This window comes from Pseudopipra pipra, chromosome 5 (assembly GCF_036250125.1).
Source record: "Pseudopipra pipra isolate bDixPip1 chromosome 5, bDixPip1.hap1, whole genome shotgun sequence".
Classification (NCBI taxonomy): domain Eukaryota; kingdom Metazoa; phylum Chordata; class Aves; order Passeriformes; family Pipridae; genus Pseudopipra; species Pseudopipra pipra.
This window is the reverse complement of record NC_087553.1, coordinates 6,834,884-6,854,120: the sequence shown is the minus strand read 5'-3', so window position 1 is coordinate 6,854,120 and position 19,237 is coordinate 6,834,884. Positions and strand designations below refer to the sequence as shown.

The following is a 19,237-nucleotide window of genomic DNA, read 5'->3' as shown; positions in this document are numbered from 1 at the left end:
AACATTAATTATTAATATTAGAGTGCTGACTAGTAAGATAGAGGTGATGATTTCTTAAGTGACACTTTGGTGGTCAAAACTGTAGCAACTACGGTCCTTTAGAAAAACACAGCTATGAACTGCACTGGACTAGAAAACACTTCTGAGAAAACTATGGATACATATATTCAAATATAGGATAATTTATACAGCAAATTAACACATGGAGAGGAAACTTACTTCTTCCTCCTCTAGTCCAGTTAGATCCCAGAAGTAACTCAACCTCATCTGCAACCGCTTCCATTGTTCAAGGAACATAGTAGCTTTAAAAAAAAAAAAAAAAAAAATTTTAGAAAGATACATTTAATGCACTATGGTGGATGTTTGTGTTACTTATAAGCTCCAACTGATATTTGAATCCCATCATGCTGGACCCTTTATAATTAAGCACCAAGAAACAGCCTCAGGCCCAGTCTTAAAGAAAGAACACAAGTAAAGCATGGAAACAATAACTACTGTCTTTTACAAATAAAATAGAGGAAGATACAACATGGGTTGCCCAAAGCCACTGGTAAGTTCTTGTCAGAGAATGGAACTGAACCCACATCTGCTGTTACCACTCAAGACATCACCTCTTCTTATTCACCATGAAGTAGGTGTAGCTTGCCACTGAAATAATGAGGATACCCACTAATATGCAGAAAAATATATTATAGTGATACAGTTGAATGGCTTTTTCCTGAATGGACATGGTGATTTTTTTCTAAAGGGCTGGTGACTGGTTCAGCCTCCTGCTTCTCCGTTTTATTAATATGAAAGAACAGATGTTTTACTGTTTTCTCATATTTACAGTCTCCTGACTTTCCTCTCACAATTCCTATTTCCTCCAGACAGCCCTTTGTCTCACTGCTCATGATTTATGGACTTACAGATTTATTAGAAATAGCACTTCTGACTCTTGACTTGCTGGCACCTATTTTCAGATAACGATATCGAAACTAAACCAGGACATGCCAACTGAAAACACCCACCATGCTGATAAAAGCTATACCTATAGACAACTGTGAGCACCATTTTCCACTGAATTATGTTTCACTTCACCTTTTCAGTTGGTGAAAAGGGTATTGTAAAAACAGTTTGATCACAACAGTATTTACATGACTTTGAAGAACTTTTAGGTGGCCCCACAAGACACACAACAATGGAGAGTTAGATCCAGCTTCCTTTGACTTCATCTACACTGTAAGATAACTCTGTGAAAAGTTAGAACACTAGGAAAATAACCTGGATCTTACATGTCATAGTCTATTCCAACAGTTAGCTGCAAATATTTTCTGCACAGATATCCTCCTATCATGTAAGAAATAAATATAATTTAAAGACAGGACTGAAAGCAAATCGAGACATAATGCAACTAAGCTCCTATCTGTGCTCCTTCCTTACAGAGGAGAGAACATATAAAAGCTATATTTAGCATGGTATGAAAACTCAAGGTTTTTAGACATCCTAAATACAAAAACATTTGGTTAGTTTATAGGGTGCTATTACTCATTCCATTTTTTCCTTTTATACAAAAAGTCAGTTCCACATTTAGCTCTGTAAGAACTTCCTTGGCTTGATGCAGCACCTGTTCTGAAATCAGCAATTTTGCACTGACTTACACTAGCACAGAAACTAAACTGTAAGAGAGCAGGTTTAGATTAGAAATTAGGAAGAAATGCCTTACTGTGAGGGTGGTGAGGCCCTGGCACAGGTTGCCCAGAGAAGCTGTGGCTGCCCCATCCCTGGAATTGCCCAAGGCCAGGTTGGAGGGGGCTCTGAGCAACCTGGGATAGTGGGAGGTTTCCCCACCCATGGCAGGGGGTTGGAACTGGATGATCATTAAGGTCCCTTCCAACTCAAACCATTCTGTGATTCTGTGAAACTGTCCCAATAAATGCCTCTGACAGCTGAAATCCATCATCCCAGAACACCAGTGACATTCAGCACAGTCAGCCAGGCATTACTCTCTATTTTGTGAATATGGTCACTTGCAAGCAGGATTGCTGGAATCACAGAGACACTTTATAAGGTATCAGGATCAGCTAGTAAAAGCATGACTCCTTTTGAGATATTGACCATAGCAAGCCACCTACTCTTTAAAGGATGGGAGCAGACAAGCAGGATGAAACAATTCTTGCCTCCAACACCACGGTGGAATGAAGGCAACCCAGACAACCACACAGCTCTTTTCAGTGTACAGCTGTAATCAGTGTGTGAATGAGCACTGCTTTCAACAGATCGAGGTCTAGATACAACCAGTAGAGTCTTCTAGCAGTTAGGCACCAAAATTTGGTGTAATCTAATACTTAAGAGGCAAGCTGGGCAGAGTTAGTAAAGGCTACTTTATTTCACTTTGCTGTTCTTTGTATGTGCCGGCTGTATTTTTGTGCACTGACAAGGCTCAGTTATCATGGTCCCAAGAACAGACTTTTCCAATCTGTGGGAAACATTTTTTGGAGGCGGGCTACAGCTCAGAACAAATTTTGTTATTCTTGCATGCCTTTTTTAAAAGCAGTGCATATGGAACTTTTTGTCCTTTTCTGTTCCATAACAGATTCTACTAATTTGTCTTAGTGCAAGGATGTATCAACATTTTCCTTTGCACGACGCATTGCTAATACTAAAATATAATTGCTCTGGATGAGGCTGTGTGGAAATGGTCATTTGTATGGATGTAAGTTTACAGGAGAGATTCTCTGTCAGGAAAATGCTATTTACCTACGAAAGAGTAAATGAATTGTCCTGCACACAGGTACTGCCCAAACAGCTGCACTGAAACTTGGACAAGGCAGCGTAAGCTGTGACACTTTATCTGCCAGTCCACCCTGTAACTGGCAGCAATCTGAAATAGGAAAAGAAGTCATTGTGAGAGACTATAAATTCATCCTCTTTTTCCATTTCTCAGTTATAGTTCTCACATATTCCCTAATTTCTGCTCTAGGGTTTCCAGGAACTGGTAAATAAACTCTTCTTACCTCCATGACATGTTCTGTCTGCAAGTTCCTTAAAAATTCTGTTGTCCTGACCCAACACCAAGCTACCAACACCAAGCTACCAACCACTCCTTTCTAAAAAGAGCTGTAAAATTTTAATAGGTTTGCAAAGCATAACACACTAATTGCTGAGGAGTGGCTATATTACAATAACATATTTGCTCCATTTTATATCAAGAATGAAAATTACTTTTGGGGAGCAATGGATAGGGAAATAAAAAAATCATTTTACAGTAGCAATAATACTTTCAACTTTCACAATAAAGAAGATCTAGAGTGTATAAGGGCATAATACCAGCAATAATTTATGCAAGTACAGTACACACACTTTTCAGGGCAGAGGTGAGGCCAGAAATAATAAGAATAATACTACAATGCATTCATTTGTGTTCATGAAGTGTTTTGATATCCTCAGTGAGACAGGGATATTTGCCATTAAAGAAAACCAAGCTTGTTTAAATGGAATACTTTAAAAAATATTATAATAAAATGAAAATAGTCCCATTGTTCTTCAAAGCCCATAAAGTTTTGATAAAATTATGTGACTAAGTTGTCCCACAAGGAAGTGCACTCTGTGCTTAAATTAAACCCTTTCAGCTGTCTGCACCATACCAATCCTCAAACACATTCTGGCCCCAAATGCAGAAGGTGTTAAAAGGACTTGAAATGTCAATAGAGGAGGAAGAAGAGAGAACAAAGAAGCGGCAAAGATTAGAAGTGCCATTAAAGGCACAATTTCCTCCATAGAGAAAAATGGCCTCAAGCTGCTCCAGGAGAGGTTCAGGTTGGACATAGGAAGAATTTCTTCACTGAAAGGGTGGTCAGGCATTGGAAGGGACTGCCCAGGGAGGTGACAGAGTCTCCATCCCTGGAGGTGTTCAGGAAATGAAGTGGACGTGGCACTCAGTGCTCTGGTCTGGGCAACAAGATGGGCATCGGTCACAGGTTGGACTTGATCACCCTGGAGGTCTGTCCTAGCTAGAACAGCTGGAACCAGTTCATCACTGGATGGGTGTAACCCAAAACTATGTATTCTATAGCCTTCCATGCCATTTCCCAGAAACTGGTATCAGCAGACCATTCACACCCTCTGCCCTCAGGCTATAAACTGGGTGTTAAGAGGCCTGTGAGACAGGAGTTGCTCTTGTCCTCAAGCCCATTGAGGAACCCCCCGCCCTGAGGGAGGTACTGAGCATTCCTGCCTGAACTGGAGGATATATAATCTTGGAGTCTTGGGACTTTTTAACCGCTCATGGGATCCAGAGGAAGACTGCAGATCACCACTCTCAACCAGACTGCAATCACCACTCTTGACCAGACTGCAACAGCACTCTCACCAACAGGTTTTTCCCCTCTCCTTTTACTTTGGACTCAGGGGGGCCCAAGGAACACCACTCTGTTCATGCCCCAGGGTGCTGGGTTATACATTTCGGTTTTGTGGGTTAAAACCAATTGTTTGTCCGTATAATCATACTTATTGTATTATTTTATTAAATTGTTATTCTGACTTATAATCTCTCTTTTGAGTTGGGTTCATTTCCCCTGCCTGTTTACCTTTAAACCAGCATAAGATCTTTTCCAGCCTTGATGATTCGATGATTCTAAACAAGGCAGTAAGGAAGAAAGGACATATTTTTCCTCCCTGAACTACCCAACTGCTCTCCATTTATTCCAAAGCTTGGTGCTGACAGCAGAAAGCCTTGTAATATTGCTTTCCCCAGCCTCAGCACAGACAGCCCCTCACTGCCCCCCCGAGGATTGCTTCCTAAAGCATCACATTCAATCTAACAGCACTTTATTACTCTGTCCAGAGTCCAAAAATCAAGTGACACTGTTAACAAGCACAGCAATACTCACCCCAGAGAGCCATGAAGATGGAAAAGAACACTGTGGCAGGGTTGTCAAACAAGTGACTGGCTCGAGCAGTAGCACAAGCAGAGCTGAGGTTCCAGTAATCACAGAACTTGTCACACAGGGGGCACATGGTGAAGGCATTGCGTTGGTCACACATCTCTTTACTAGGAATGACAAGTGCACAAATTCCTCTGAGTGTTACAGCTCAGAAAACAGAGAGGTACAGCAGTGATATCAAGCTATTTGCAAGATATGTGGCCTGCACTTGACAGAAGCTGTGTGTTTCTTCAAGGCTTATTGCCATGTTTGTTAATTTTTAAAATACTTATAGGCACCTTACCAACAGAAAAACAACACAACACTCAACCAGACTGATCACTACCCTGCATTAGTGAATTAGGGAAGGTAGCATCACTGAAGACTGAGGTTACCACACTAAAAAAACTCATTCAAACACAAAGTGGAATTTGCCATCTCTGAAGTCAGTTACATGATTTGACACAGATAAGATATAAGTTAATGAAAAAGAACACTGAAGTGGTCTTAGAGGAAGTTCAGTGCCCTTGAGAAAATGCACATTAATATGGGGGCACAAAAATGTAGGAAAAGAGAATTTTAAACAGATTTTAAAATCTTTACTGTAAGGTTGATTTTTTAATTCATGGTCTTATTTGCTACGTATGTGTTCAGTTTCTAAAAATCTTTAAAAAATCATTATCATTATTTCTTTAACAGGCCAAACTCTACTTGAAAGTACTGACTATGCTTTCAGTTTTTTCCATAGGGCTTGGATTGTGAAAGATGTTCATACCTGCACAGACTCATTTAGGTAAACCAAGTAGTTCAAAGCTCAAGTGTTCTTGCCAGGATCATGAGCTAAGGAAAGACTTGCACCATTGCTTCAAGGATAGCTGGCATATCATGATTATGTTTATTCCTCTATTGACCATCATTAAATAGCTTTTTATGTGAATTCAAATGAAAAAAAGAACTATTCAACTGTAGTATCAGTATGTTTAATATTATATCATTTGAAATGCACACAGCTGTTTCCAGCTCTCCTGTTGTTACAGTAATGCTCTCTTCTATTTCAAAAGGCAGTAGAGGGTGCTGCAGATACATCTTAGCCATAAATCTCATTAAAATTGAAATGTTAGCACAAGCTTTCATGCAGTCAAGCACAGCCCATCAAGATTCATTGAGATCAAGCTAAGAAAACAGACCCTGACTCAGATGTGGTGCAGTTCGTCATTTACCTATCAGTAATCCTGTCCTACTGCAGTGATTCACTTTAAAAGTTGTCAGTTCATTTAAGCAAATGCAGGAACCATCATGAGTGTGACCAGCAGTACTGGTAATGCAATATCCTGTCTCCACCAGAAGTCAGACACAGATAACAAAGAGGAAGTGTCCTTTTTATTTACACTGAAAGTAGACATTGACATCACAGTGTCACCTTGGCAGTTTTGTGTAGTGTATCACCCTCAGGATACACAGCACAAAACTTAATATTTTTGTTCTAACTGTCTACATGGAGAATATTGTGGAGACCAAACATGGAGTCATAGAATGGTTTGAGTTGGAAGGGATCTAAAAGATCATCTAGTTCCAACCCCCTGCCATGGTCAGGGACACCTTCCACTAGACCAGGTTGCTCAGAGCCCCATCCAACCTGGCTTTGAGCACTCACAGGGATGGCGCAGCCACAGCTTCTCTGGGCAGCCTCTGCCGGGGCCTCGCCACCCTCAAAGGAAAGAATTTCTTCCTGATATCCAATCTAAACCGGCCCTCTCTCAGTCTGAAGCCATTCTCCCTTGTCCTGTCACTCCAGGCCCTCGTCCAAAGTCTCTCTCCATCATCCTTGTTGACTCCCTTCAGGTACTGAAGGCCACAATTAGGTCACCCCAAAGCTTCTCTTCTCCAGGCTGAACAATCCCAACTCTTCCAGCCTTTCCTCACAGCAGAGCTGCTCCATCCCTCTGATCATCTTGGTGTCTCCTCTGGACTCGATCCAACAGCTCCATGTCCTTACTGTGCTGGGCCCTCCAAGCTGAAGGCAGCTCTGCAGGGAGGGTCTCCCCAGAGAGGGGTAGAGGGACAGAATCACTTCTCCGAACCTGCTGGCATACACTAAATCTTCTAACTGCTGTTCATCTTACTTGTACAAATAATCTGATTTTCAAATTACTTTCTGTGTGAACATGGATATATGTACACTCATAAAAAGAAAATGAATGTCTTAGAAAAAGAACTTAATGCAGTAGACTCACTAAACAGTTCTGTTTCAGGAGCTGAGGCACTGAACAGCCCTTGTGACATTCAAATGTCATATCTGCTCAATGCATGTGTGTTTCTAATGCTCACAGGGTTGGTAATGATACATCACTGCTCTTCGCATAACTTAAAAGCAATCATTTTCACTAAGGATTAAGAACAAAAAGCACAGTCTTATAAATTTCAAGCAACAAATTGTGGATCACAGATGAACTTACCTAGGAATGTCACTTTCAATGGTTATGCATCCATATAGAAATACAATAATCCCAACTACTGAAGATGGAATGAGGAATTCTGTGTACAAACCCAGCCATGCAAAATAAAGTCCTATCTTTTCTCCAAAATACTTCCTAAAAAAAAAAAAAAAAAAGAAAAGCATGTGTCAAAGGTATAGTTTTTAAATGTGTCTTACAGCTACTTGACAATCTCAAAAAGTTAAAATACTAATTGTCAAAGACATGAATGAAAACCCTGAGCATCTTGAAGACAATATGACCAAATAAAGGAAGTGATTTGTGAAGTTGGAAGTTTGGGTTTCTCTTGTTCTGAGGAGTTAAAGACAGTCCTGCATCATTCTCCTGAGCACATATTAAGTAGGCATCATTACAATACATACCTAATATGTGCTCAGGGAACACCATGGATTTTGCACCTCTAAAATTAAGTCAGTGAAATAGTAGAAAACCTTGGAAAATACTTGGCTCCTCAGAGGGGTTTGCAGATATACAACTATTTTTTGCCTCCTGGATTCAACTGGTGAGAGTCATGGAAATGACATCTATGGGACATCATACTGATGGCATCCTCTAACATGTTAAAAGATGAGTAATCCTGGATTGCTGTTAAAAAAGAAAATTTTATTTGTACACCTAGAATTGGTTCTCCAGAAAGAATAGTTTTGTCCAGTTAACAGTCTCTGGAGAGCTGCTTTGAAAAAACAGTTTCTGCTCTGAGGTACAGTCCACTGTAGCTGTTGATAAATAAGTGCTAGTACTCAGCCCAGCATCTTCATGAATCACACTGCAGCAAATAAACTAAACATAGATGAACCTCACTGATTATTCCAAAGGACTGTTGGGAGTGATTACAAATATTGCAAAACACCAAGAACTTGACGGAGCTCCAGAAGTCACCAAAATTTAGGTAAAACCCAACATGGTTAGAAACATTCCACAAGCCAGAGAACGGGATGGAGCAATGCTGGACAGAAAGCAGCCACACAGAGAGCACTCAGGGCATGACATGACCTTTGAGTCAGTGAGACACATTCACACTGTGGTGGCAGCAAGAACTAAAAGAAATTCATGATATCCTGTGTAATAAAAGAAACACAAGACTTGCTCCTCAGAAAGGTTGAGCACAATCTCTCGAGATTTAGTCTCATCTCCTTCACACTAGGAAGGTTTTACCCTAGTTTAGCACCCCAAATTTAAATTATTCCTAATGAAAATGGTTAAATGAGATTTTTGGAGACCCGGGCTTTCTTTTAACAGATATAATCCTATTCTGACAAAGTTTAATGACAAACCTCCACATATATTGAATTGAGCTCAAGCCCTTTCAGCAGCATAAGTCAAACTGAAATTTCCTACTTCAGGATTTGAGTCTGAGGGCCAGACTGTTCCTTTCATAGGAGAGACAGGAGCAGGACTGCAACCACGGCAGAGAGCCATGGGATAACAAGACAAGAATCCACAGTCATTTCCAGCTCAGATGAAATGGATAAGGGAAACAACAGTGGGGGTTTTTTATTACTACAGATCCTGCTGTTCTCACACCATCCCAGCTGCAACTGACTTCACAGTTCCAGGCTCTCACACGGAAAAGCTGGCAGTGCAATCCTGCCAGCTTTTCCTTCCATGAGTTCCTGTATTTGCTTATGTCTAAGCAAGGTTGCTTATCCTTTCGAAAAGACACATGAAATCATAAAAGGGAAAACAGAACAAAATCACTTCAAGGTGATATAGAGACATTATCTTCAGTATAAGGGGATGCCATAACTTGGAGAACCAGCACATAAACGAGGAAATTTCAGGACTTTCTGGGCAATAACTTAATTAGCTCTGTCATCCTTCTGTTTCAGAAAGACAACTTGCACGAGCCAGAATGGGAATACTATTTGCAGTAACCATTCTTTAAACAACTTATATCAGCTCCATAGCTTTACATTCACATCACAGCATAGTTTTTAAGCACTTGGGACAATGGATGATCACATTTGGAGAGAATATGAAGAAATATGATATAATACAGTATATTTCATAAAATGATAACCATAAGTCTTGATTTGGCAAATATAAACAGAATCTTGTGAGACTGCCCTGTGACCTGGCACATGCCAGGTAATTTTTGAGGCAATTTTTAGGAGGCAGTTTTTCTTTACGTTCACATTTGTTGGGAGTTTTTAAGGATTTTCTTAATATGAAATGAAGGAGGAAATACTTGATTGAAATATAAAAATAATCAGAAGGGCTATAGCTTTTTTGCAGTCCTGTGTGATTCAACAAACAGTAGCAATGGCCTTGGAACAGCACAGGATAGAGGGAAACTCAATTTGCTCTCAAGTTTCCTTTGGACTGAGGAGTGACACACATTGCATGTGAGAGTAAGGCAAATATAACTGAACACATCCTAACAACACAGAACAAGAAGGAGGAGAGGAAGATTATTCTGATTGTGTCTTCTTACTGCTTCCTTGTTTGTAGAGTTGGGCAGCATGCACAGCCAGCAAAGTGCTTCAAAGGGGTCAAAGCCGACATGAAAAATAGTCCACAATCTAAGATGTTGAAACTGTCTGTTCTTTTGACAAAGGGCCTCAGATTAGCACAGAAAGTGTTCAAATCCCAGAGGCATTACAGAGTAGCTGACCAGGGTCAGAGAAGTTGAAGTTTGTGGCTCATGAGGCTTCCCCTAGAATTTTTGAGCCTTCTAGGGATAAATGTGATCTGTAACCTATAAAGCCAAGGGTTTCTATTTTCACCCGTGCCAAAAGAAAGTGAGAAAAGCTCAACAATGTCCTAGCAGTAATTGGCAAGAAGAAAACTGTACAGGGTTCTGTGGCTTAGCTGTTTTGAAAAAGAAAAATAATTCAGACTGGTGTGCCCAATCTCTTGCCACCATGGTGCCAGAAAGTGAAATAACCTATGGAGAAGTAATGGCAGCACTTGGAAGCATAGTGATAAATTTAAATATGAGTTTATCAAGCTAGAAAAACACAGGATGTAAACATATTCATTCCTTTTTTTGACATATCCCAAGAACTGTTCTCTAATTCCTGTGAATAGGAATCAAGGCTCTGCAGACACCTGTGACCACCTGTGCCAACATCTACTGCAGCCACTGCTGGATTCTGTAGTGAATGAGCAGGAAAAGAAAAGTGTTCTTCAATGGTAGAGAAAGATACAAGTCAAGAAAAGGAATTTTTACAAGTTTTTGCATACTTACACCAAGAACTTGGCATGTTCTCTCATTTACATTGGGATAAAATATGTCTAACTTCATTATACTCAAGGAATTACCCATAGTTTGCACTGGCATGTAAAAAGAGGAGAACTGAGATGAGAGTTTTGTTGTACCTCAGCAGCTAACTGGCATCCAGTTCATATATATCCAGACCAAGCTAAGGATCAGTCCTTTCCAAAGTGTCTCATGGATACTGCAGAATGCCAGAGTGTGCCCTCAACATTGCATGAGCTTTATTTCCACATTAGCTGTGATCTAATGCAGGGAAATATCCCTTCATACACACATGTGCCATGAGGACACCCAAAGCAAGGGGCAAATGGCTTTGATAAGGAGTGTGTACTGCTCCTATCAGGAGCAGCAGCCAAGGCTCTTGTTCTGTGTTGATACAGCATAAGGCAAAACTTTGTGCCTTTCACTTTGGGAAGCTTTCAAAAGTCTGGTTAAATGGTCCCCTACCAAACACTGAGCTCTCTTGAGTAAGAACCTTGTCTTCAAGGAAAGATTTGGCCAAATCATCCATAACACCTTCAGCAGCTGAACTAGAGTTGCACTTGCAGCAAATTATCAGAAACAACATGAAAATACTACAACAGCAACAACAACCACCTGTAGGAAGTGTATTCCCTCCCATAACTGGAATAAGAACTGTTGAGAAGGCCTCAGCGAAAATGTTCACTCTGTTTCTTGTGTTTCACCCTTATAACACTCAAACCAGACATCTGCAATGCACCCTTGTCTGTCTGGTTGCAAAACCAACACCAGAAAGAAGAACTGATTATTAAACCCTACTCTTGCACGTTGGTCACGGTGCTCCCGTGCCAAGTTGTGCAATTTATAAATAGACCAAGGTCTGGGGAAGGGGGGAGAAACAGAGAAGGAAAAAAAGCACTTCGTTTTTGACTCTGTGAAAACAAGTGTGGGATACCTGGAATGTGAACAGAGCATGCGGTGCGTGACACATGCTGGAAAGAACTCTGGAGATGTTCAGGAACAAAGTTAAAAAAGCGAGGAAAAGACGCTGTGAGTCACCTAACTGGGAAATCTGTTCAAAACTCCTCAGTTCTTTAATTTCCATACCCAGTTCTAGGCCAGCTGTCATTTCATTTTTACAAATCGTTCCACCACCCCTTTGGGGAAGGGATGTTCTATATGCAATAGTTTCTATGCAAGACTAAACTGATTTACAGCTACTTATCGGGTACGATTCCCCCATGCAAATGGTCCAACAAGTCACGTGTATTACTTATGCCTTCAAAATAAACTTATTTGCACAAGATTCTGGTTTTTTTACTGTCAGGAAGGACAAGAAGTCCTCTAAAAGTACAGTTTCATGTCAGAATGCCCCTACTACCAAGGCCAGTTTAAAAACAGTCTTTCCCTCCCCAGCTTCCAGCCCAGGTGCACATCCCCTTCCTGACTCTCAGCAAGGCAGTTCCCAGTACAGGCTTGTGGACAGCTGGGATGGAGCAGTGGGAAAAATGGAAACCTGTTGCAGAGGGCCAGGAACACAATTGGTTCTTTCAGGGGCCTTTGTCACGGGAAGAAAATCCACTATTAAACTGAAGGTAGAACAATGACTACCCTTACAAACAGAGAATGAATTTCTAGCACATATTAAGTGAAGAACACAGACTTGTCCTCAGTCCTGAGATAATACTTCACACCAGATTCAAGTTTCCATCTCAGAACTGCACACTTATTAAGGAAGACTGATAGAGCATAGGGAAAATGTCAGTCACTGCAAGATAATCAGAAACAGTAACAACTCTGTCCACCCCACCATTTCACTCCAGGTAGAGTCGCCTATGTCCAAACTTTTCTAGATTTGTTGTTTTTCTTCCATTTAAAATTTTCTCAGGGCAGGATTCAAGCATTTATTGCAACCATCTGGGACACCTGGGTGGAATTACTGCTCAGCAGCAGCACTGAGGCTGCTGTGCATCCAGAGATCTTAGAGATTTCTACCATGTTTGTGCCTGACTGTATCCACACATTCCATCCAGACAGTCCCAAGAAGAAACACAGCACTGCTAAATCCAGATATACAGAGAGTGCACCAAATGGAGCAATATGGAAGCCAAGAGAGGATCCTGGCAGAAGACAATCCCCCTTGGAACAACTTGCCAAGAGACTGGAAAACTTTTTTGTATTAAAATTTTAAGAGGAGGGAAAAAACCAACTAGAGAACCTCAGATAAATTACATTGCAGCTGAGTCTGAGGTAGGAAAGAAAAGTCCATTAGAAAGGCCAACTCGTTCTGCATAGAGAAAAAAAAAAAAAAGGAGCCACTATCCAAGGTAAAAGCAGATGGTTTTCCTTAAACTGGATATAAAGATGAAGAATATCCAGTAGAGAGTGATTATAGGGGTGTTTGTGAATATGGTTGCAAATCTGACCCTTTTCCACTGAAAGCAGAATGAAGAAATGTGCCACGAGAGCCATTTAGTTAAAGTTCTTGTTTGAAAACATTAGTTAACAAATATTTGCTGCATCCTCCAACAATACGTGAAGTCTAGAGCCAAGTGTGTCTAAATTACAGGTATATTTTCTTCGATGGACTGTGGAATATTGATTGTGATCCCTTCTAGGACAAAAAAACCCACTGTTAAAATATTGCAACTTGTCAGACAACAGCAATTCTGAAATTCACTTAAATGTAGAATTATGTTTTCCTCTGGTTTCCTGGCTCTTAAGAAAAAGTACTATTCAACAAAATAGCAGGATTCTGTTTAGGGAGCAGCTGATGTGTGTGGAGGGAGGGAATATTCAAGTTCTTGAATTCTAATGTACTCAAAAACCTAGGTGAAATATATAATAAATACTAATATATAAAATAATAATAATAATTTGTGTATAAACTGAAATTTAAAATAGCAAAAGGTCAAACCTTATCCTGCAAAGAAATAAAAGTAGGACAAGCCACTCACTGAGCTTCATAGATTCATGAACCTTATGCGTCCATTCCAAGAAGTTGTCAGAAAGAACTGAAAGTGCATAATTTGTGGTGATGAATTATAAACTGAAAAAAAGTTTTTGTTTACTGACTGTAATAGAAAGAACAATAGAAGCATAATAAGAAGACATGTAATGTGACCCAGACAAAAATTAGGGCTGACTACCTTCCAAATGTGCAAGCAAACATGCTGGGTAGTCAGAAGCGCTGTGACTGCATTCTCCCCTCTGTTATGGGAAAATAAAAAGCTTCAGAGCTTCCACAGGGCGTGTTTTGGTTTCACATGGTCACAGAGTATGCCAAGTTGGAAGAGACCCACAAGGATCATCCAGTCCAACTCCTGGCCCTGCACAGGACCATCCCCAAGTCACACCATGTGCCTGACGGTATGGATTTGTGCACGGCCTTTGTAAAATGTCCAGATCCCCACAGATTAAAGAGACCTTTTATCAGAGATCTAGACACAAAGAGAATGTGATTTTCAGGAATGTAAAAACAACAATGTACTCATACACAGCAGTTCAGATACAATAACTGCAGGTCTCAACCTTATGTCAAGAGACACTACTAAGGAGAGACATTTTCAGCCAGATTAGTAATGCAATGTTTGTCCTGTCACCTCTAAGAACTCGTGCATAAGACAATCTATGTAAACTCTGTCTCTCTTTAGCCTTCTTTCCTTTATTCTGTCTTTATTTAGCATTTTAAAAAAGCATCAGTAACCCTCCAAACCTGGAAAATTAAAAATCCTCAGCAGGTATTCTGGCTTCCTGAGGCTGAGTCAATACTAATGTAAGTCAATCAGAGGTTACCTGTGAGGAAGGGAGTACAGTTTCATTTTATAAACTACTCAGGACACCAAGTGACACTCTATGTAAGAAACAAATAATTCACTCACTTATAAGTATAATTTTTTTTCTCATCATTAACTCTGTCAGCTCATACCATTAAGGGGTAACCTATTTAATACGATACAGTGAATCAGCCTTTCTTTTCAACTGGAAAGGAGATTACTTAGTAATTTTCTTTCTATTTTTTTTAATATCTATTAGGACTTAGCTTTTCTAGCTTATGGTTACTTGAACAAATGTGAGCTCACTGATATTTTATCACTTTCCTAATCTTCAGTTTTCACAAGATAATATGCACAATTTTCATCATCTAGGTTAAGAGTCTGAAACTCAAATACTTGCTTCTTTTCCTAAATAAATTTCATTTATAATAACTAATATTTCATTAATGCTTTCTTGGTTTTCAAGCTAACACAGTTAATCCTTACTAGAATCTGAATTCATTTAATGTGTTTGTTTTAGTAAGTAAGAAGTGGTAAGTACTTCCACTCTAAGTATTACTACTGTCAGATAGACACCATATAGTGGCTAATAAACAGATGCATAATTTCTAATAAAAATAGGTATAAAAAATTGGGTTTTGGTCACAGTATTACTGCATGCCTTGAGACGGCAAGGGTTGCCTCTTGTCATTTTGAGACGATGAGAGAGTTACACAACTTTCTCGTTTAACTATAATTTAAACTAGTAGTCCTCAAGACTTCTGAGACCGTGAAAAATGGAAAGGCAAACAAAACACCTTCAAGTGCATACTGTAAGTTAAGTGTGTGCAAGTTTCTGGTTCATTATCTTTCAGGCCTTCAGGAATTCCAGGTCCCAGAGATCAGGTGGAAAGGCTTGAGCAAGGAAGATGAAGCCTCAGTGGAAGAGGATCAGGTCAAGGAATACTTAAGCAAAGTGGAAATACTTAAATCCACGGGCCCTGACAGGATGCACAAGTGCTGAGTGAGCTGGCAGATGTCATTGCAAGGCAATTCTTGATAACCTTTGATTGATGATGGAAAGTGTAAAGGTGCCCAAGAAAACAGATGTCACCCTCATCTTCAAGAAGGGCTACAGGCCAACCTGCCTCACCTGAGTACCAGGGAAGGTCACGGAGCAGCTAATTCTGGAAACCATTAACAGACACATTAAAGATAAGAAAACCCCCAGGAGGGTCATATTGCCATTCAGAGGGACCCTGACAGGCTGCATAACAAACCTGGAAAATTAAAGAACCACAGCAGGCAGCCTGGCTTCTCGAGGCTGAGTTAATTCTAATGTCAATTAATACTAAAGTCAATAGAGGTTAATAAATACCAGATTGTTCAGTACAGTCTTCCCAGCACAAGACACGGACACATTGGAAAGAGTCCAATGAAGGGCTATAAGGATGATTAAGGACTGGAGCACCTTTCATATAAGGAAAAGATAAGAGAGCTGAGATTGTTTTGCCTGGTGTAAAAAGAGGATCAAGGCAGGCTCTTTTCAGTTGTGCCCAGCGACAGGAGACGAGCACAAACTAAAACATGGGATGTTCCCTCTGAACATCAGGATGCACTTTTTTACTGTGAGGCTGATTGAGCACTCAAATAGATTGTCCAGGAAAGTTGTGGAGTCTTCCTGTTCTAAGAAATATTCAAGTAACATCTAGTCACAGTCCTGGGAAACTGGCTTTAGATGGCCCTGTTTGAGCCCAGGTTTGGGACCAAATTACTTCCAGAGGTCCCTGCCAACCACAACCATTCTGTGATTCTCTGATCTTTGAGCACTTCGGTTGCAACTATTCCACCAAGACAATAATACATAATGTCAGTAACACCTGCTCAATATTGCATTAAAATGTTCATTTTTCTAATCTCTGTAGCGACTGTGGAAGTTCAAAGATTTCCCATGTTGGAAATCTTCTTTATGCTTGTGTTTTCTGGGGATAATTGTTACATGGTGCCCAGAACTTAATCTCTTCCCTTGTCACCTGGGGTTTTTTCCACTGTTAGAGACAGATTGCTGAATCAGACAAAGCTATGGTCTGTCCTAATGTAACTTATGTACAAAGAGAGAATCCTCATACAAGGCATCTTAGTATTGGGCTATAACTTTAAACCAGATATGGGTTGGTCTTAACCCCTGGTCAGCACTCAAGGAGTCAGAAAAGGACCTCCTCTCAACCCAGCCTACCACAGCCAGCACTTTCTGCAGAGATTAAGATGTCAAGAGCAGTTTTACAAGAAAGATAAGCAAAACTGTAACCACCCAAATGCAGAAGCTGTTTCCCACTCCCTGCAGTTCCCAGCCATGTGTACCTCTAGATGCTTACAAACATTCACATGAACATATATATTAAAATGTGCAGAACTTTCTCTTTTGTTTCCAAATGTGGCCTCTCAGCTCTGTCTTTTGCTTCTCCAGTTTGAAAGAACAAACTTTCATTTCTTATCAAAATACCCCTCCAAAGACACCTTTTGGTTTGGAACCCATCACTCATGCCCATTAAAAAATATAAGTTTATGGCTGTGAAATTTAGGCTTCATACCAGCACTGTGGAACTTAGCCTGAGACAGTTTTGCCCACAGAGAAAACTGAATTCTGGCTGCCTAATAAAGTCCAAAATTCAAGGGGGAGACAGAAGGAAGCTGTGCAGCAACTTGAATCTTCAGAGCCTTGGCTTGTAGATATAGATATGCACATGTAGATGTAGATATGCACATCCTTTGCTGGACCTAGCTTTTGAAAATCCCACTGAAGGAGTGAGGAATCTGGGTGGTAATGAGGATCTAAGTGCTCAGGCAGTGACCTGAAGGCTGGGAATTATGTTTATCAGAAAGCAGGGTTCTGTTTTTCCTCACCACTTCAATACAAGCCTATCAGTTTTAAATTCCATCTCTCATACAAGCACCAATAAATAAGACCAAGCTCTTGCCAAAACAGACAGAGAGAGAACTACTTCCTACAGGACTGGCAAAGTCTATGAAACCCAGAGCTGTAAGTAAATCATCTCACTCCAGTCACAGGCTGGAGAGAGAGCATCCAGCAGAATAATTCAATGCAAACTCTCCAGTGATTTATGCATCATGAGCAAAAACCCTCTGCTTTGCAATAAACAATGGCTGGAGCACTCGGGTAAGCCCTGTGATGAGAAGTTCCAGCAAGGGGAGGGGAAACTCCCTACAACTCACATGAAAATTGCTGTCCTAGCACCAAGCATCAAATATGCAGACCATTTAATGGGTGTATGACATGATGCTAAAGGCTATTCATAAATAAAGTGGTGTTGTGAGGGGTAATGAGATCACACAGACATTGGAAAGGGGAAAGAGTTATAATGATGGAGAAAGTGTTCCTTTTTCAATAGCTCGGGGCTCTGCCCCAGGGTCCCATCTCCTTCTGGCTTCCTCCAAGGAGCTCTCTGCTGTAAAAACTGGCATGCAGGATGCCAAGGATGAGTGGATGCTGCCATAGCACTTCCCACCATAACCTAGACCTTTAATGATGAACTGCAAGCTGAATATATCACATGGTGGGAACGAAATTTTGTTGTAGAGTTTCTTGGAACTATAAAAAGATGTTGGACCCAGAGTGCAACAGGGTTAAAGTGAGAAGATATGCTCAGATTATTGCCTCAGGCATGTTCTTGGCAGAGGTTTGGGAAGGAGCTCGATGGACAGCTGCCAAAGTCACTGGTAGAGCTCATGGGCATTTTTCTACTTAGTGCTGTGTTTTCTCACTTTGGACTTTCCCAGGCTTAAAGCTGTTTTCTCTTTTTCCTAATACAGAATTCCTTGCATACAGGCTCAGCATCTTTGTAAAGGGAACTCTCTCCAGGACGGCAGGAATCAGCGTTGTCTTGGAATGCTACAGTAACTCACTGGACCAAGGGGGAAAGCACAGCATTCTCAACACACTGGTCACTAGTATCCAAAAAGAAAGCAAGCTCCCTCCTCCCTCAAAGGAAAAGGAAACTATAAAAAGAGAGGAGAACTCCACTGGCACCCAGTGCATTGAGGAGGGTTGTTCAATCCCCACGAGATAACCACATACTAGAGGGCTGTTTTCTGTTGAAGAGGTTCCATTCCACAAAAAATAAAGATCAGACATTTTGTCAGATTAATGAACAATAAAAACTGAGGAGTGACAGGGAAGGAGAGAAATTAAAGCATACAGGAGAATCTCCACTTTGAGGATCAATAACCCCAAAGTTAGGATAAACAATGACTGAACAACATGTGTGTGTACATCTGGAATTAGGGAGGGGCACCACAGACTTTATTTTCAAGTCCTTAGAATTCTTGACTGTGTGTGGAGACAAATGTTCCTTCTCAAGACATGTGACTACAAAGCATGGTGGTGAAAGAAGCAGTGATTTGCTCGTGTATTAGGTGGGATAGATGGCCACAATTAGGGGAATGCTGTGCCACAAATTAATCTTAACCATGGAAGAAACACTTATCTCTGAAGACAATAAACCCACCACTTCAGCAGATCTCCCCTTTTCTTATTTTATCTCTCCTTTAAAGGTCCCCTGAGTAGGGTGAGCAGACATACCCATTTTTGTTTCCTATGGTGAAGATTGATGAAAGAAGCAAAAGGTAAAAAGGCAAACCAGCAGCAACACTTTGGGAGCCTTATATTGCTTACATTGAGCCCTGCACTACACAGACCCCAGGACACTGACAGAGAAGTCAACAGTGTCCAGAGCTGAGACAGTCAAACTTTGGATCATAGGTCTGTCATTGCTTTAAAAACTGCCAGGAAGAGCAAGCTAAAGGATTTAGGAACACAGCATCCATGTGCAGGAGCAGGAGGGGACTGGTAACTGTTCTTTCAAGAGCAGGTTCACCACGGGT

At 40.6% G+C, this 19,237-nt stretch overlaps 1 protein-coding gene across 1 annotated transcript in view; it reads right to left on the bottom strand.

The window, feature by feature from the left end:
* ANO2 (anoctamin 2) overlaps nucleotides 1-19,237 on the bottom strand; it is a 154,985-nt gene that overhangs the window by 92,291 nt on the left and 43,457 nt on the right. Inside the window, exons 10-12 of the mRNA XM_064654295.1 lie at nucleotides 7,361-7,495; nucleotides 4,872-5,032; nucleotides 220-302 (exon numbers count right to left, since the gene is read on the bottom strand). Of these exons, the coding sequence (XP_064510365.1) occupies nucleotides 220-302; nucleotides 4,872-5,032; nucleotides 7,361-7,495 (379 nt within the window). The remainder of the gene's footprint in view (nucleotides 1-219; nucleotides 303-4,871; nucleotides 5,033-7,360; nucleotides 7,496-19,237) is intronic.